The 20,715-nt window shown below is 40.0% G+C and overlaps 1 protein-coding gene across 1 annotated transcript in view; it reads left to right on the top strand.

Annotated features, from left to right (window-relative positions):
* grapa (GRB2 related adaptor protein a) overlaps positions 1-20,709 on the top strand; it is a 33,257-nt gene extending 12,548 nt beyond the window's left edge. The window contains exons 4-5 of the mRNA XM_005942452.3: positions 8,275-8,443; positions 19,936-20,709. Of these exons, the coding sequence (XP_005942514.1) occupies positions 8,275-8,443; positions 19,936-20,121 (355 nt within the window). The 3' untranslated portion in view covers positions 20,122-20,709. The remainder of the gene's footprint in view (positions 1-8,274; positions 8,444-19,935) is intronic.
* The last annotated feature ends 6 nt before the right edge of the window (positions 20,710-20,715 follow it).

Genomic DNA, 20,715 nt, shown 5'->3' with positions numbered 1-20,715 from the left:
TGACTCATCAAAGAGTACATAGAAACCTGTGAATTAGTACCGACATGTAAATAATATAGTAAAATTCGGGTTTACTTAAAAACAAAATCTGCTTCAAGAAAGTTTAAAAGCATAGGTTAGATTAAAATGCAGTGCTTCTGTAAAGTTGCTCATTTTTAACATGGGCATCTATAGTGATTAACTCGCCTTCCATGGAGACTGTAAATACCATTAACGGTAGATGAAAATTATATAGACAGGGCCACTAGGCAATTTGCCCACTGCGCTACCATTTCAGTGTGGATGCTGTTGTTTTTGACACGGCCTCACGTATCACTGACTCACGCTACACTGACTGATGGCTCATACAGTAAGCGCTGATTCTGGCTGTTCATTCGGCTTCCTAGTCATCATTTATCATCAGCCTCTTTTCAGGGACATTTCTACAAAGGGAAACCATTAGAGGGAACTGACCCTGTGGGTGATGCTTATTTTACAGCTACATAATCCGCTCAGAGATTTAAGTAACGCAGAGTGGGTTCAGTGTCCTGTGAATGTCATCATTTGGGGGACAATTTCACACTTCGTGAACATCAGGAAAAAAAAAAGTGCTTTAGTTTTTTTGATACAATAAAAAAGAGTGTGTCAAGAAACGCCTGCCAAAATGAAGAAGTGACTAAAGTTATGTAACATGACTCTAAAATATTAATTAGGCCATCACGTTATTTGGTATACCTGCTACTACTTGGACAAACTCCTTTTGCATTCAGAAATATCTTCATTTTGGTCCATATTGAGGTGACGGGCTCACACATATCCTTCAGATTTCTCGACTGCACTTCCATGATGTGAATATCCTGTTCCACCACATCCTAAAGGTGTTCTGTTGGATTGAGATCTGGTGACTGTGTAGGCCATTTGAATGCAGCGAAGTCGGTGAACTGTCATTTTTAAGATGTTTGTTCTTTGGTCATAAAGGGTTGGACATAATTAGCAATAACACTCATGTAGGCTGTGGTATCTTGGGTACACCACCACTACTGTGAACCATCCATACAAGGCAGAATGGACCAATGGACTATGCTGTTTACAACAAATTCTTATCCTGTAATCTGAATGTTGCAACAGAAACTGAGTCTCATCAGATGAACTTTTTTCCAATTACTGAGATTACAGCAGTGACACCTGGTACAGTCTTCTGCTGCTCTAGCCCATCTGCCTTAAGTTCAGTGTGTTGTACTGACGTGTAATGAGTGGTTATTTGAGTCATCTCAAAGTAGTCTCGGGATTCTCATCTGATCTCTGGAATCTACGGAGCATTTTTACTCCGACAGCTGCTGCTGTAATCCCTCGAGATGTCTGTGTGGGAAAATCCCAGTAGATTAGCAGTTTCTAAAATACTCAGATCAGTCTGTCATCAACAACCACACTGTGGTTGTCTACTAATCGGAAGGTTGATGGTTTGATCTCCAGCTCTTCTAGTCTGCTTTTAGTATCCCGAGTTGCCCCCGATGTATCCATCAGAATGTGAGTGTGTGAACGTAAACACACTTCGACCCAGAAAAGAGTGCTTGTGTGAATGTGTGTGTGAGGTAAGAAAGTGCTTCAGATGCTCAGATAGAGTAGAAAAGCACTATGTAAGTACAAGTCAGACAAGTTTAACATGCTACCTTCAAAATCACCTCAATCAACTTTCTTTCCATTGTGATGCTCACTTTGCACTTCAGCAGGACATCCATGTCTGCATATCTAAGTGCCCTGAGTTGCTGCCACGTGATTGGCTGTTTGTTACATTAATGAGCAGAGGTGGGAAGCAACGAAGTACGAATACTTTGTTACTGTACTTCAGTAGAATTTTCAGGTATCTTTACTGGAGTATTTATTTTTCTGACAATTTTTTAATTTTACTCCCTACATTTTTAAACGAATATCTGTACTTTCTACTCCTTACGTTTTCAAAACAGGCTTTTTACTTTTGGTTTTACGCATTTGAGGGGAGTTATTATCACTGTGGGCCTTCACACATCAAACCGATTTGAGGCTCAGCACTAATGCACAAAAGGCAATCCTATTCATGTGCCAAGAAGCAAACTGTTTGTGTGCAGTTTGTCACACAGTGTGTTGCTAACTAAAGGTCCAGCTGCTGTATTTAACAAGGAGAGAAAAGAAAGAGAGCTAACTTTACTCAGAGATGGAGAAAGATAAGAAAGACAGGACAGGAGAGGAGGAAGAGAGGTTAGATGTAAAGGTAACGACTTCTCAGTGGTGTTTGATAAACCTCATGTTTTTAAGTCATATATTGTGCCTGTATATGTGACAATATATTTTTTTCATGTTGTGAAACGTGCTGCAAAAAAGCCAACAAAAAAACCTGAGGTAGACTAACTGTTATTTAAAGGTTGCATGAAAATACTCTGCATGTTTGTGCAGGATAAATAATGTGGTTGATTTAAAGTAAAGCACTGTGTTGGGCTGGTGCACAGTGGCTGTGGTTCTCATGGTCAGAGTTAGGTTACATTGGGTGTAGCAGAGATGAATTTTAAGTTAAGCTGATGATGCTTATATCTGCTGACTGAATTCCACCTTCATACTAACGTTATACTGTCTAATATAAAGATAGCCTAAACAGTAAACTGTCGGTGTAGAGTACACTAGTATCTGTACTTCTACTTAAGTACAGAATGTCTACTTTTGCCACCTCTGTTGAATAGAGGTACCTAATAAAGTAACTGGCGATTGTATGTGTGGTGCACAGCACAATAATGTTTGTTCTGTGAAATTCTCCTTTAAGTTGTTTACTTGCAATAAATATGTGTAAACCCGGCATTGATAGACATGTTTGAGTTCCACAGCCAACATGACTGAGACCAGGAAAACATTGTCAGATACCAAAAACCACCGCCTGGTTAGAGAGAGGATATTGTATTCAAACCCAAGTAAGAGCTTTTCTCATAAATTTTCAGTAGAAAGTCAGGTTTTCATAGCCTGAACCATAACTCATACTGGCACAGTTTAATACCACAGTTCAGTGACCAAAACACATCAGAGAGAGACAGGAACGTAAACACGGGGAAGAGAGAAAGAGGCAAAGCAAGAACAGTGTCAGAGAAGGACAGGACTTTATATTTCCTTCTGTTGTGTTTTCTCACGGTCAAGTACAACCATCATGTGCTCTGTGAGAGGCTCCAGAGGGTCTCCTCCTCCTTATTTATGTATTCATTTTTTTCTCATTTTAATTAATCCAAACTCGCTCTGTCTCTCACTCTCTCTCAAGGCTTAGACCGAGTTTACTCTGAGAAAAAGCAGATACAAAAAGTTATATTAAATTTATTCCCCAAATTCCAAACACTCAGATTGAAAAGATTTTCAATCATAACATAAATGTACCACAAAAAAAGCTTGAACTCAAGAAATCACAGAGCATCGTAAAAGTCTCATTACTTAAGAATTTTAAAATGTTATTGAATTTAAGGTGAACAAAGTTAATGAAAAGTGAAGACATGACATAGATCTGTAAATCTTTTGACAGCATCATGACAGTGGTGTCATTTGAGCTTTCTGCTTAAAGAGGCCTGCTTGTTGGAGACTTTTCCTGTGACCAACATGACTCATTCAGCAGAAGTGCTTGCTGACAGTTTCTGTCACCTTAGGATGGCAAGTCCTGCTGTTTTTAATTATTCATGTAGAAGGTCAAAACAAAAAAGGAAGCCGAAAAAAGAATACACGTTTAACAAACATCCAAAATGAGAAAAGCATCGTTAGTATTGCCCAACGGCTGTTAAGCATAGCATGGAATTTTTAGCGCTGCTTTTCCAACAATCCTGGTTTTATTTTGGATGCTTGCATTGTTCCACTTTGCACACAGACAAAAAAAAAATGAAAGTAAACAGTTTTAACTTGATTTTAAAAAATTGATTGAAGTCAGGGGTATGAGCGCTTTCCCAAAGTTTCAGGTGGACGCGAATGACTTAAATATGCAGTAGAAATATTCAGCCCACTAAGTCAACACAGTTTCGATTAAAGTGCCTCCACCAAAACATATTTTATCATTCCTCCCCTTCTCTGCTTCATCACATCTCTCGCTCTGCACCCTCAGAGCACAGACGGTCACACTTCCTTCCTATCTCCTCAGCCATCTATCAAAACATGCTATGCTTTATTAATGCCACAAGCGGTTTGAACCCCCCCCTCCTCACTCACTGACATGTCTGGTTGACATGCAAGGACGCTCCTTTAAAACGTGCACGCACTGGTGGTCAAAATGTGTGTGCATGGCGGCCTACAACGCATGTAATACGGCAGCCGGTTATGCACGATAGCTGGCACAAAAACATGATATAATCAGCAATTTGCATCACATGGGCACACAAACACACACAGATTAAAAACTGTCGGCCGGAGGTGTTAGTGTGACTGTGTGAAGTAGTCCAGACATCTGCAGCGGTTTAGAAACTGAACAGCAGATTAGACAAGGGGGCTGGCAGAATGAGAGAGACAGCAAGAACAAGGAAGTGAGAATAGATTGATGGGGGAAGTTGAGAGAAAGATGGTCGGACGACCTTTGAGCACACACAATAGCGCTGGCGCAGAGCAAAAGTCTGAAATGTAACTGCTGTCCTCATCTACAGTATATCTGACTCTGAGTTCTATCTCTAAATCTATTTCATTTTCTGTCTTTCAATCTTTCTCACTCTCATTCTTAGATTCTTGCTCTCGTTCTCATTTCCTTTTACTCGGAAACAGAGCATAATCTCTCCATCGCTGTGGGCCTTAATTACACTGGATCAGAGAGATGAGAGGGCACTTGGAGAGACTGCTTTGTGTATGTGTGTGTGCGAGAGAGCGATCCAGCTGAGACAGATGCTGTCTGCGCTCTTACAGCAAACTGCTTCTCTACTGTCTCTACTTCACCGTCGTAATTAATAAAACCATCAGTATGACATCGCCGAATATTGTTACAACTACATTATCATGCATTCTCCTCTTGATCACATACAAGTATTTAACTCTAGATTATGGTTTATTTCATTCTAAATAAGGTGTGTTGCCATTGCGATACAGCAAAAAATAGTATTTAAATACTTTTTAAGGCTAGTTTTCTCATGATTTGTGTTCAAAGTCTCAAACTGCGTTATTATTATTTTTACCTCTTTCCTGATACTGATGTGTGGTTGTGTTTTGCATGGCAGGGTAAATTTAGCATCAAGCGTGGTTTAATGTTCAGCCAGTATTTAGCTAGCTTCTGGTCACTTGCATGGGCACTTTTTCCGGTGGGGGAGGGGCTGGGCATGTCAAACATTAATGATAGATGCCAGTTTCACATTAATATTCCAAAGCTAAACTGAAATGAGCTTTTTTTTGTTTTTCGTTTTCTATTGATTTCTTTCCCCTGAAAATAAGAATAATTTTTAATTTCCTGAAAATAAATTTTCTCTTTCAAATTACAAACTACCCCTGAGAAGGATGTAGAGGGTGCAGAATAACTTCAAATATTACCTTCTTTTCTTCTTTTCTTCCATCTGTTTTATGTGTTTAATTGTGCTTTACATTGTTGTGAATCCCCTCGAGGGAAAGTCCGTGTTGAGCTCACATCCTGTTTTAAAATCTTCTCGTCTCTGTTCACCTCTCACAGCACCCCTTACTTATTTTGACTTCGTTATCCAGCAGGGGCTTATTGTGTGATTTGCTCCCTCAGACAAGCAGCTGCTGCACAGTTGCAGAGCTGGTGGCAGTTACAGAGCCCCACCAGTAGGGTGCAGCAGAGGGCGCCAGACACCTTGGGAGATTATTGGGGCTGATGAAGATTACTCTGACAGAACACCACAGTTTTGTGCTTTGTGTGTGTGTGTGTGTGTGTGTGTGTGTGTGTGTGTGTAAAGCTGAAGTAAGAAAGGCAATGGAGACAAAGTGAGATAAAGAGAGAAAAGTTAGAAAGAACTGAGATTAAGAGGTGATTGTCTGCACTGACAGCAATGATATGGCAACAATATGACAATAATAAAAAAAGTTGTGGCCTTTAAGTAGCAATTCATGAACATTACCACCCCAGCATTGGTCTAGGAACACTACAGCTTAAAACACAGTGTTCGTGTGTTGCCAGAGGGGCACAGACAGATCTGTTTGTAAGAGTCCCCGAAATTAAATGTAATTAAGACCCGATTAAACATTAATTCCAGGTGAAGTTGTGTTTGTTGCTTCTGGCTGTTCAGAAATTTTCCTCAGAGTTTATTCACCAAACCTCAAACCCTCGCACAGGGTACCAAAATAGCTGAAGCCAACCAGACCTGTGGGCAAAATAAAAGCACTGTTGGTCATACAGAATGAGTTAATATTCACATGCTGGTAGGCTGTCATTTTTGAAAGACACATTTGATTAATTTAATATTCCTGCAAAATAAAATCCTCAGTTTTGGGAGTCAGATCGTGAGAGGAGAGAAACAAGGACACACAGGCTGGAGAAAAAGAGGAGGCAGAGAAAGAAGGGCAGGGTGGAGGTGTAGCTGAATGCCATCCAGTCATAAGGGAGCCAGCTCTGCTTGTTCACAGGAGCACAGTGTCTGAATAGAGAAAGGAATTCTGGGTGAAAAAAAGCCGATGCTCATTTACTTTCCGCGAGCCTGGAGCACGGCCAATCAGACGCGATTCAGAAGGAGCCGAGCAAGGTTAAACCACAAATCCCCCCAAAAAGAGATCCCACATTGTGCTTTTTCGCTTATTAGGATGCATCATTCAATGGCGGTATTTCCATCCACACCGATGATGCTGCGCTAGAAGAGAAACGGGAGAGAGAATGTTGGCTCTCTCTTTAACCACCGACGTGATATTTTAGCAATCATTAACATAACATTAACACACACACCTACTCTGCGATGTGTTTAGAAATATGGGGGTGTTGCACTGATTTCCGCTGCATGTTAGACGCAGTTATGTAACCATGTAATCACGGTGAGATGTCCAGATTTCTAAAGATAAGCTGGGAAGTTACTTAGCAACCACCACAGACCAGAACAAGGGGAGCAGGTATGATTGTCAATGAATGCTGACCAAACTCTTCTAATTATAACAACAAGGCAAAGCTCTTCAACACCTAGGCTATTTTTGTTTGTGTCACTTATGGTTTTATTTTATTATTTTTTGTCATTTGCTTTGCTTGGCTTTGATCAGAATCTGTCTAACAATGTTGCTGATTTTGTGCTACAAAGCATCTAAACCACATTTATTTAAATTTAAAGGGTATTGGGTTTATTTGACATGAGACTCACAGAGCAGTCTGTGAAAATGTCATTGTCTGCTTTTATGAATTCTGAGAAACTGACTGTGTTAGATATTTCCACAGTAGTTTGGGTTTCTCTTTGTAACAGCTTGTCTGTTTTCACATTATTTCAACAGCTTTAAGTCAACCCAGGGTCCTGGGTTTGGACTCGGGCACAGCTTCCGGCTCAAAATGAAAAACACACCAGGTTAATTCTGCCTGTGCGAGGACACGACACTCTTACGGAAGAGACTTGTAATCTCAAGCGTTTCTCTTGCTTATACGTATAATACCAAGCAGAGGTCACTCCGCTGATTTTAGAGGCAAATTGAAATGCACTAAATCCATTGTCCAATCAGCAGCTGACATCTGGGAGGAGGCTTTGCAGGCTAAACATTAAGACTATTAAGAAATAGTTGGTCCAGATGTACTGTAAGACAAAAAGAAATAAACTAAAAGAAAAATAAAGAGACCTTGTGATTGACAATAGAGTACATGATTAAAAAGCAGGATTATTCAGCCATGATTCCTACAATAGACCTTAAATTGAGCCCAAGCACCGTCAATACAGTTAACAAGTCACCGTTTTGTTTCCAAATTATTTCTGAGAGTAAATGACCCGTGTTGTTGCATATATATATATATATATATGCAATTTGTCCCATATAAACAATAGTAAATATTCAAACTTTTAATGAGATTTGGGAATTTTGCCCAGTGTGTTTTATAGATTTCATTTCCATGAAGTTTAATCCAATAAAGGGAAACTGGCTATGGCAGTGATTCTCAGTGTTTGTGAGCATGGAGCCACTGCAGGGTGGTGTTGTGGATGACCAGGGGAGAAAGAAATGAGCAAAATTAAGATTTATCAAGAGGAACAAAATAAGGATTTTCTCACGATTTTGTATTTTTTTTAGTGTTAGTTAACAAAATGGCAAAAAATGGAACTCATTAGTTAAGGTATGCTACTGCGAGGAAGCACATATCCTCATAGATACTCAGTTTTATGATCGTTTGCATCTCTTTGTTTACCTGCTTTGCAGTTATGGGGATCATGTTCAGCATTTCAAGGTACTGCAGGATCGCTGTAGTCAGTACTACGTGTGGGACGAGGCGTTCTCCTCTCTGAACGAGCTGGTGGACTTCTACCATAGCAACAGCATCGCCAAGGAGAGGACGGTCTTTCTGAGAGACCCCGAGCACTTCGCCAGGGTGAGTTTCTTTTGATTTCATGGTTTTCTTAAAGCAATCTAAAATAACGTAAGTGGGGAAGCTTTAACCTGATTTTTTTTTTTTTTCGTATTTGTACTGTAACAAAGTAAACCCTCTAAACTGATCTAATCAATCAGTTTTCAGCTCAATCTGCTCATTGTAGGTCTCCTTCTATGGTCATTTCAGGTGAGATAAGGAGGTCTAGCTTGCTAGCACTGGATTCTGTTTGTGAAAGCCAGGTGAGGAGCTACCAATCAGATTAAACTGTGCTTTAAGGGAGGGGTGGCCTTAAAGAGGCAGGAGCTAAAACTGTGACTAATGCAAATGTGTTCCAGTGGAGTCCTAGGAGAAAAATATACAGTAGAAGTAAAAATGTACACAAAAGTCTCCCTTTAAACAGTTTTTAAAAGCAACCTGAATATAATTTATTTCAAATGGAATATATTAAATTAAAAAAAAATTAATGTACCTAAATCACCTAAATACTCATCTTTAAAAAAAAAAAAAATCCCTATGCATTTTTTAATCCCATTATCCTTATGAGTGTCCTCACCAAACCATTTAAGACACATCTGTTCTTGCTGTCATCTGTCTCTGTCTCGTTCCTCTTCCCTCCGCCGTACTCCCATACATCATGTTAACTATCAGGCGAGACACAGTAAATTATCCGGTGCTTATCAAATCAGTACGCCTGGACAAACATAACAAGCTGAGTATTCATTTTTCATTTGACTCGAAGGCATAACCTGTCAATCTAATGTAGCTGATAACTATGGGAAAAACTCCATATGTGGAATTTCTGGAGCTGCAACTGCGTTGGCGGAGTTTGATGTTTGACGTAGAGGTGCAGCTTGTAATGAAACATCACAGAGCAGCCGCCAGTTTGGAGCAAAATCAAATCAGTCATCTTAGACAGCGTGCCAGACGGACTGAGCACAGCAGTGTTAAAGGAAACTGATTTTCTAAAAGGCAATTCTACGCATTAGTCATGAGGTAGCTACATATCAAATTTGGGCATATTATTACTTTACTCCATAATTCAATCACCCGATCAGTCTTAGGTGGATCACACTCTATGTAGAGTGTGATATGTAGACTCCAAAAGACTGCACACGATAGTAATATACTACAGCTGTAAACCAGAAGCACAGCGCAAGCATTAGTAGTACTTTATTTGATTTTTAGTATGAGAAATGACAGTTAGTTCCTGAGAAGGCGTCATCATGGGAAAAGCTGCTGTTGTTGTTGTCATTATGTAGACAAGCTCGTATTGCACAGTAACTACTCCTGGGAGCGGCAGGCAGTGCCGCACCCGCAGGCAAACCCAGTTGCACCGAAGGGATTTGATCCACAGCAATCCCGACCTGACAGCATGTTTGTGTCACTGTAACACAAACCACAAGCTAATACTTCATATAACATCATATTCACTTCTGTGGTTTCAGCCCCGAGATTTGACCTCGATTCATCGGCGAACAGAACGATCAATTTAGTGCAGTCATCTGCCAGTGTTAGCTGTCACATGGAGATCATGTTTCATTTACTACACTGACAAAAATTATAATTCTCAAAATGAAACCGAGGAATGTCTGGCATTGCTGGATGCGTGGTTTTTGTCTTAAGTCGTTCTTTTAGTCAGCCTCCTGTCTTCATGGTTTACTCCTGCTACGCTGGCAGGTGGCTGTTATTGTACATCACAAAGTCCCCAGTTTCTTTTAAACAAACAAAAAGTCATTTACAGTACTGTGCAAAAGTCTTGTATCTTATCATTTTCATTTGCTTGTTAAGCTGCTTAAGACAATGTCAGAATTTGGTGTTTTATGTTGTATTATCGTGCATGTCGCATGTTTTAATTAAATGCTTGCACCTATTTGTCATTTTCCTAATAAACTATAAAGAAACGAGGGCTAGTTTGAGACTTTTGCGCAGTACTATATGTTATTTTAAATAAATAGGGTTTGCTGTTTTTCTTAATTTGTGCAAAATTATGTTACACAAAAAGTCCTGCAAAATGCATAACATGTAACTCACTCAGACTTCTGAATGGAGTCCAGTATTTTACAATCATATGAAGCACAGAAGAAGCCAAAGGCATAAGCTTAATGTGCCCTGGATGAATTTCTCAGCTGGATTTTTAGCACAGACTTTCTTACTTATTCCAGCTAGGGAGCCGTAACATCATAAGAGTAATATCAGCGCAGTGTAATTTCCAGATCCTGTATATTTAAAATAAAAGAGTCACAATCAAGATGGGCTTGATCTTAAGTCATTTACGTGAGCACTTTACACTTTTCTCATTTTGGGCTCGCTTTGAGTCGAGGATTAACAGAATGTGACAGGGTAAATTTTGCTCACATCACTCATTGAAATGGATCTCATCATATGTGGTTACTTAGCCCACAGCTCAACTGAGTATCAGTTAAGAATCAGTGCTTCAGATGGCCTACAGATGATGTTGAAGTTTGGATCGTTTAACCTCAAGAAGTTGGATTTTTCAGTTTTCTGCATGTTTTCTTTTGATTGTAGATGATAGTGGTGATAAAGGTTTAATTGCAGTTTTTATGTTAGAAAATGCAAGAGCTCCCTCGTACTCTGTGTTTACAGTACATGCACAGACAAAGTTTGCCATAGAGCTGTCTCATGTTTTCTTTATTGACTTAATAATGTTTTTAATACCCCAAATAAGAAGACATGATCCTAAAGCAACTCTGGAGCAGCTTAGAATTACATCCAAGCTTTATCCTTAATGCTGCCATCTGTTTTCAAAGCACCCTTGCAGATGGGATCTGTTTGCGACCACTGCTTTCACTGCCTCAGTTCAGTTCACCTTTGAAATCAAACCTTTCTCCTAACAAGCAGCTCTGTGAAGTGCCAAAAAAGAAGCAGAGAGGTGCTGACATCCGAGGTGGTGGCCTGCAGATAGCCAGTCACTGCTGCTCTGTGGTGTTTTGCAGATGATCAGAGAAGAAGTGATGTTAGTGGCCAATGAGTCAGTGTTGTTATTACAACTAAAGGGAGGCAGGGAATAAACAGACACACATGCACGAGTGTATTTCAGGCAAGGTAGCAGCACATTGTAGTTCTCGCCCTCCTTTCTCCACGTTCCTTTTATGTTCTGCTTGAAGTAATAATAGCATCCTTACTGATCCAGCCTGGAGAAGAACGCCTGCAGTAATATACTTTATGTCACCACAAAAAGAGAGAAAAAGATTATTAGCCTTAACCCAAAGTAAAACCACCAGAATCGTCACTAAATTATTTTAAACCAACGTTAAAAAAAGGAAATGTCTGTTTACTAAAGAATAAAATACACCTTTGCACTTATAATTTACAGGAATGACACTAAAATGCACTGACTTCTGTGTAAAAGCTAACTCAGACTCAGTGCCTTAGCTATACGAAGGTTAACTGAGCTCATGTGCATCCTAAAAAAAAGTATTTTTTTTGCAAATTGAGCTCCTGATTAGTTGCATCATGGCTGGTCATAAAACCGTTCAGAGCGTGCTCCAAATCACTCGGGATGATGCGCAGTGCATTCGTCTCTCTGTGCAAATGCAGCTGGAGCAGGTGTGAAGTGATGAATTTAGCTTTAGGCAGTTATGGTGGTACTTAAACGGAAGATGGCTACAGCCATCCCCCGGGAGACTAATAAACTGTATGACCTAAATACTGTGATAATTGAATTCTCTTTAATGCAAGTGAATAGCACATGAAAACAACACCAGGTTTTGTTTCTGAATATTTCAGTTTTCTGAGAATTTCTCATGCTCATGCACAGGAAGCTTAAGGCTACACCAACGACACCACCACAGAGGAGGTGGTGTTATGTTATGACTTCTGGCTTTGTGGTTTGGGCAGAAATAGCACAAAAAGGAAGACTGTCCTCTCTCCATCTGCTCAAACGGCTCATTCAAAAACACACTTTTGGATCCACTTGTGTGCAGTGACTTCTGACAAACTCAAGCTGAAGTGGAATACGAACACAGGAGAAACAAAACTAGGACAGATGCTGCATTCTTGTATTCTTTTATTGGCACTTACTGCTAGAAAACAGCCTGGAGGCTTTAACAAGATGTTTATGGTTGTTAATTTCATTGCTTTTTACACCCCATTTATTCTGTCTCATATTTTACTATGATGACACAGGCAATTTGCCCTGAATTCTCAATGAATATGCAGGTATTAGAGGTCAGCTGTGACTCTTCTGTTACTTTTAAGAATATGGTTAAACTTAAGAAATAATAGGGCTTATGGAAACCGCCACTGTTCACCCAGCGTCTATCTAAGCATTAGTAGAGCAGCATTACTTTCATGATCAGTGGAGTTTCTACATATTGTACATTTAAGGATCTGTAAAAGCACTTTATGCTAATCCTAACCCTAACTCTTCTTACCCTTCCACCATCAATCTTTTGCATGTAAAGCAAATGTGTTAATCACAACGCCACAGAGCCGATTTAAGGAAATTAAGAAAATTGTTCTTTAAAAACAAAAGAAGCAAATGTAAAATTCCCATAGTTTTGAAAATGCATCTACTAGCTCTAATTTAATGGTTCAACACCCAAAAGAAATTCATTTTACAGTTATGGACATGATTAAAGTTGCTGCAGATTCATTTACTCATGATCGATTATTTCAGCTCTTATCTTCAGGCCACTTCCACTCTGCTATCAGCATTTAGCAGGACCTTCAATATTACTTAAAGTGTATTTTAAATTTGCTCACATACGTGCAGTAGAATAAAAAAAGAAAAACACAAAATTACACATTATCACTACATATGGCTTTCATGGTCCTCAAGTACCATAAAAGACTGTTTCTGTTTTACCAAATACTGTTGTTGTTGTTGTTGTTGTTGTTTTTTTTAATTTTGTTTTTTCTTTCATTTGGTTCTGCTTAATTTCCTGGTATGATATTATATCATATCTGTTCCATTCATCAGTGACAGGAGTCCCAGGCACAAAACCAAATTCTGATTGTCTTTATATTACGCAGCATCATTAGTCTCAGGTCAGAAAGTTGCCCCATCAGAAGCAAGCTTATTAAGGGTCCACTAGGACAGTGTTATGTAATTATCTTCCTGAAACATGTGATCATAATAATAATAATAATAATATATATAAAATGTGGCATGTGTTGGTTGTTTACATGTATCGCTAACCTTAAAAATGCAGTCACTTATTTTTTAACGTATGTAATAGAAAAATATGTTGTACTTATATGACTATTGAACATTTGTACATGTATATTTTCATGATCTGTTTCTCATTATGCTTTTCTCCTCCTTCACCACTGCTCGCTCTCCTCCCTCATTTCCACTTCATTGTCTTCCTCCTCACATCAAACCTCATCTCTTGAACTGAAGTCAGGGCTCTACATGCTCATTTATTTCCAATATTGTAATATAGCTAGGCTTGTGTGTCCTAAAAATCACACTTACCCTCTAATAAAAGTTTAACTACATTAATTACAAAGTTTAATTACATTTAATTACTCACATCGCAAGTTCATTCATTAAGTGTCTTTTAACAGCAGCTAACACAAGCTAACAGAAGCTAACAGCAACTAATAGAGACTAAGAGACTCTACTGTAAGCCAAAACAGCAGATGCTAGCTGGGGCAAACACAGAAATGTTCAGGATAACACTAACACTGGCCAACAGCAGCTAACACAGGCTAACAGTAGCTAACAGAGGTTAACAGCAACTAATAGAGACTAAGAGACTCTACTGTGAGCCAAAACAGCAGATGCTAGCTGGGGCAAACACAGAAATGTTCAGGATATCACTAACACTGGCCAACAGCAGCTAACACAGGCTAACAGTAGCTAACAGAGGTTAACAGCAACTAATAGAGACTAAGAGCTCTACTGTGAGCCAAAACAGCAGAGGCTAGCTGGGGTAAACACAGAAAAGTTCACGATATCAACAACTCACCTCAGTATTGAAGTCATCAGACAGAAGTGAGTTTCATTCACTCATCAGACTCTCTTCTAAATGTTTTACAGCCTCCTCCAGAGTAAACAGACGTAGACACCAGCTGACTTAAACAGCAGACAGCCTATGCTCCCTACAGATAAATATAGAAAGATATAAATAGAGTTGTTTATCCTATAGTGGCCACCTTAGCTAGGATTATGCACTTGAATTAGGAAGAGTAAGAAAACAAACTTCCGTTGGCTGCAGTCCACAGACATCTAGACATCTTTTACACACTGTACCTTTAGGACATGACAAATTAATTCTATATCCATTGCTGTGGAGTTTCGCCCACATACAGCAACAGTGTGACTTTGTTTTGAGAAAAAATAAGTGAAAATAACTACAGTGAAGTGTCAGCTGCTGGTCATATACAGTATCCTTGTATCGTTCTGTGTTTAGCACACTGGCTGTGATGTTGTTGCCCTGTAGGTCACTTTGAATCTGAATCACATCATGCCCCAGAGCCGAAGGTGCCGTGCTTTCCTTACATGGCTATGCAGCCTTTCTGTCTTTCCACACGAGATCACAGCAGCTTAGTCAGTTCTTTATGTCTCCATATGTGTTTACTGTTTTAATTTGAGCTTTAAGAAGGTGTATTTTCTGTGCCTGTCTGTGGAGAGCTTTCCTTAGCATTGAATCTCCATAAACATAATGTATTTCTACAGCCTTCTACTTCTTTACAATTTAATCTGTGAGAGGATCAAAGGTGGGGGGAAAAAGAGAGATGCAATCATGTAAACACCAGCCGATCATTTCTGCACTGGCTCCATCTGTATCCAGTTATCTTCAATTCTTCTTCATCAGTGGGCTTGGTTTCCCAGTAGGTAGATGCGCAGATTAAAAGCACACATGAAACATTGATATTAGCTTTGGACCCATCTGGCTTTTTCACCGTCAAGCTATATAAAATCACAGTCAGCTGGTCTTCGCGTCTTGGCCTTGGGCATCAACAAAGCTCCAACACCCAGCGTCTTCCACTGGCAGCGTTTGCACACGGTCATACAACTCACGCTTTACTTCTCTTGGAGAAAAGATTGTTTGATGAATGACTTAACCTGGTTATGGCAAAACCATATTTAGGGTTTCTATTTGGGTTTTGATCATGAGAAGGACTCTTAAACATCTCCGAGGTGCCACTGTGGACAGAATTGTGTGAGCTACAAAATCCTCTGTGCCGTTTTTGGAGAAGAAAAAAACCCCAAAGAAAATACTAAATGAAAGAAATTTGCCCTAAAGACCAGTTAACCAGACAACAATATGGCAAACTGACAAATAAACAGTCTGGCACTTTCTTGTGTATTTGCTCAGCAGCTCTTTCTTCTTTGTGAGCTTGATGTGCACGCTCAAAGCTCTGAAATATTAACAGTATTCAGTATCCACTTCTTCACAGCATCACTTCTTTTTCTTTCATAAAAGAAATAAGAATACAAAGAAAAAAACTGTTCAATCCCCCCCTTTAACCATTTAGATTATAAAGAAAGACGAGGTTATGAAAAGATTGCGTTCAGTGTTTCTCTTACTTTTTGTGTTCGACTAAATAGGTCAGTTTCACAGACGTGAACCGAGTGTGTTGAGCACTTGTGAGTCCTTGAATCATGTTGCACCATGGTGTTTTTTTTTTGTATGTATATGTGTGTGTGTGTGTGTGTGTGTGTGTGTGTGTGTGTGTTGACCCTCCTATTGTTTGGTTTGTCTTCCCAAACTAATTCCACATCAGCTCATTACATGGCTCTTGATAGCTTCTTATCTCAGTATGGCAGAATAGGAAATAATTCTCCTAACACATCCCTTAATATCCTCATGTCCTTGTGTTGCAAAGCCTTCCCTTTTACCCTGGAAAACTTGGACCTTGTGCAAAGGGGCAAACAAGCAGTATTGGAGGAATTTTCGTTGCATTCTGTGCACAAGGGAACTAGCAAAAGCTGTACTGTCAGTGCTCTCTTAGGCGGTAGAGTCAACCCTAATCACAAGGATACATGGATTGTATTTGTCTTTACAAGAGAGAACAAGAATGAAAGGGTTCTTCTTGTGCAACCCACACAAACTAGAAGTCTCGACTAGATCAGTGAAACAATAAATCATAAGACTGTGAGGATTTTATAGATTTGCAGGCCTGATGGATTCTGTCTGGGTTTCTTGATCCTAATCCCACTGTCTAGTTAGTGCATGTACTTGTTTGTAACTGTGTACATGTTTTGTGTGCCTACCGCTACTTGGGTGTCATTTTATTGGGCCTTACTCTAAGATAAAGCAGTCCACAATAAAAAAGCCCAGAATTCCAACATAGATATCTACGCACCTACATATAAAAAACAATATTGGTATTCATTGCAGCCTCCCCGCTCCCTCGCAGTTCACATCACATCCACCTTCTTCTGTGGGAGCGCCAGTGATAGTCGGGTTAGTTAAGTTCGAGCCTCTCTCCTTAAAATAGCCACTTTTGTTCTGCCACTCTTAAACTGCTTTTACTTCACGAGTCAGCAGCGATCAGAGGAGGCCGGCGATCGAGGGAGAAGAAAAACAGTACTTTTGTGAACTCAAAGAAAAACATCTTGAGGAAGAGAGAGAAGAATCTGAGGGCTGAATTTAAAGCGGCTCCCCTTGCCCTGGATTGCCATCAAACATCACAGCGACAAGCATTATAAGCGTTGTTTGTTGTTGTTATTTTTAGTGGGCATGTGTGTTTATTACACTCATCATTCTGGACTGATAGCACCTCTCCGTTGCATACCCATCCCTCTGTGTTTCTCTTTTATGACCAAGAGAAACTAAAATCTACCATTTACTCGATTTAAATATCGGATAAAACCCAACGCTAAACAAGGCTTTTGAGGAGAAGAGTGGCGCGAAGTGATTTTCATGCTTCACGAAGGTGCGCATAATGAGAATTTTATGCAAAGCACATGATGTTCATCACCATAAAAGTGTCACAGCAATCTAAAATATCTTGCCTCATTGATATTAACCTGCTGTCAGGTAAGGACAGTCTGAGAATCGAAGGGTAAAGAAAGTGGAATGTGTCAGAATGGTAACTTTAAACCCAACAGGGCCAGATTAGTGGTGTGTCTGGAGTGGGAGTAAGCAGCATGTTCTTTGTTTTTCTGTCTGTTAGGTCCTTTCTAACATCGCTGTCTGTACTCGCTCTCCCCTTGAAAATATGCCCTACACGCATGGTTTTCTTTACAGCTTCCATCACTTTCTCAGTATCACAAGTCCTTGAAGCCCTCGAAACAAAACCAGCCACCCATTCATTTTCATCAGTTTCACCTTCAGTTCACCGTCCTATCCCAGCTGTCATAGGACAAGAGAGGGAGTACACCTTGGACTGTACTCCAGTCTAACACAGGAACAACACTGAGAGACAAACAACAAGTCAACAAGTCACATTACTTTCATGCATATGGCCAATTTAGCCATTTATCCTAACCCCATGCATGTCTTTGGACTGTGGGAAGAAGCTGAAGTACCAGAAGTAGTGTGTGTGATTGGGTGAATGAGAGTTGTTGTAGTGTAGTTGTAGCTGTAGTGGAAGGTGCTATATAAGTATCTGTCCATTAGCATATGCTACTCTTGGATAGATCTAGTTGTTTCCCTGGTCCTGATAGTACTGTATCACCCTAATAAAGAATTTTGCTCTCAGACTGCAGGCTTACTAACAGTTTCTAGGATACTTAAAAGTAGAATGGGGAGCAGAGAATTCAGCTCCCAGATTGGATTCAGGATACAAAGCTCTCATAATCAGGGCTCAGCTACCCCTGAGTCCTCACTTAGATACACTGCAATAGGCCTAGGTTGATGGGTACTTCCCATGATGGACAGTGTTTCTTCTTCATTCAACTCTTTTCACTCTCTAGGTGCTTACACACTACTGTACATGTAATCATTAGTTATTATTAATCTCTCACCCCTCAACATCAGCCGGTCGTAGCAGATGGCTGTCCCTCCCTTAGCCTTCTTCTGGTGGAGGGTTCTCCTGTTAAAAGGGAGTTTTTCGTTCCTGCTGTCACCAAGTGCGTGCTCTGTATGAATGTGTGAATACATAGACTGTTTTTTCATATTTACCAAGACTTATTTAATCTCTTTGGAGCTCGTATTCTTTTTCTTGTTTTGTTTGGCCTCCTGCTTCAAAGAAACTGCGCTCACTTTAAAAATTCACCATCTAGATCGTGGCTGGTGAATTAAATAATACCTCTCAAAGCCTTTAGGAGATAAGACCAGCGAACCTTATTGACCAACATTCATTTTAAGTTCGTGTAGTGGAGAAATTTCCAAACTAGCCCTTGTAAACTGTGTGCTCTATTTTTTTTCTATAATCTTATATCCTGATGATAAGCAGAAAACGCACTGGTATGTATAAATATTACTTTAACATAAAGAAAGACATATTTTTGGGAGTCACTGATAAAAAAAACAAAGGTAACCCAAAACTGGCTGTGATATTAAATCAGCATGAAACATCTGTCTTTTGCAGGACATTAAGTTGATTTGGTTTCTGCAGCCATCTAAACGTAGCGAGATAAACACGTTAATAACTCTACAACCCCCTCATTTGACGAGTAACATATTTGACCGTCACATGCAAATAACACCATGCTGCTACAGCGTAACCCCACTGAATACTACACACATTGCACCGGTGTGTTATGACTCATTTTATGTGGGAGACGTTGGATTACAGAAGCTTACTGCCTCCTTTCCAGCTTTTAAAAATAGAAAAGTAGCATTCATGTTCTTTGTTTCTGGATTGAATTGGTAAAAAAGAGCTTCATTGACATTTGACATGTGGTGTCTTTATATTGTGCGATGAAAAGGCCTCATCTCTCATTTTCTAATACAGGGATGTCAAACTCATTTTACATCGTGGGCCACATGCAGCCTACTTAAGCAGGCCAGTGAATCTCCCCTTTCTGTGACTGTACAGAAGTTTAACTGCACATTTAATCCCAGAGATATTTTAATTTAAGAAAAACAAGTTCAGTCATAATAGTTTGTTATATCAGTGAAAGAAGACTGTCATTATGACTCTTTGGACTTTAAAGTGTAAACTGACAGAGTTCTGGTAGCTCACTTGTCCACACTATAAAAAGTGTAAAAAACAAACAAACAACAACAACAACAACAAAAACAGTAATTTTCTACCTGTTTTTTTTAACAGAGACTTCTGTAAATGGCAAATGTGTGGTTGAAGAAAAATATACAAAAAAATCTTTAAAAAAATTCAGAATACAGAAATTCTTTCATTTTAAAATTTTGTATAATATTTGCATTTATACTTTATACTGGAGTCTTTGTTGGGCCAATTCTGGCTTTAAGGTTCATTTCCCCGGGCTAATGTGTAAATCTTATATAGCTTGATAGCTGTCTTCAACACAGGGGTGGGTTACTTTTAGTATTTTCTTTGACGCTATTAACTGGGTATTAACTTACTGTTGTGATGAAAATGTGTGATTAACTCTCTTTTCTTTTCCTCCTCCCCTCCCTCCTGTTCCCTCTCTCCCTCCTGACCCACAGCGTTCCCATCATGCCCAAGCTGTCTTCGACTTCACCCCGCACCACCCGTCCCAGCTACGCTTCCTGCGTGGTGATGTCATTGAACTCATTGACTGCTCTGATTCGGTGCGCTGGAGGGGCCGTTGCCATGGACGCGTGGGCTACTTCCCTCCAGAGTACGTCCAGCCCATTTATCACTGCCAGTGACCTGACCTCGTGTCAAACAAGCGCACGGCCATTCCTTCGGGTTCACCGACGAGCCATCCTGAAAGACACTCACGCTGCTCCCCCGCTCTGCACTCGCCCGTCAACTTCCTGGAGCAAACGACGGAGCTACCACCGAACGACCCGTTCCCTAAACTGATTCCTCCCAATGCCCCCCTGTGATGTCGCCCTTTAAATCAGCCTTTGCTGCAGGCTCATCTGATCATCTGATCCTGAAGACTCCACTTTCTCCTCCGATCCAGACATGGACCTTTACACTGTGGAGAACTCTCACATATATTCAAAGTCATACATACTCCGAGTTATAATCATTTATTACAGCTCACCATCTCTTTTAGAAAAGTAACACACATAAACACTAAACTGAGGGGAAAAGTGTGTGGCCCATGAAAACTCCTGAAGGAAGGGCAGGCTTGCTCTCTGGCTCATTTACTCCAGTATTTTGCCATCCTTTTCACCAGGAGCTGGACAGAAAGACACAGAAAGTCATTGTGAGTGTGAACACTTAGAGGATACTGACACAGCAGATTCCTCTGTCACTGAGCTGGTGTGTGTGTGTGTGTGTGTGTGGGGGGG

Source organism: Haplochromis burtoni, unplaced genomic scaffold (assembly GCF_018398535.1).
Source record: "Haplochromis burtoni strain Fernald_Lab_line unplaced genomic scaffold, NCSU_Asbu1 Contig_334, whole genome shotgun sequence".
In the NCBI taxonomy this organism is placed as follows: Eukaryota; Metazoa; Chordata; class Actinopteri; order Cichliformes; family Cichlidae; genus Haplochromis; species Haplochromis burtoni.
This window is presented reverse-complemented; position numbering and strand designations above follow the sequence as displayed.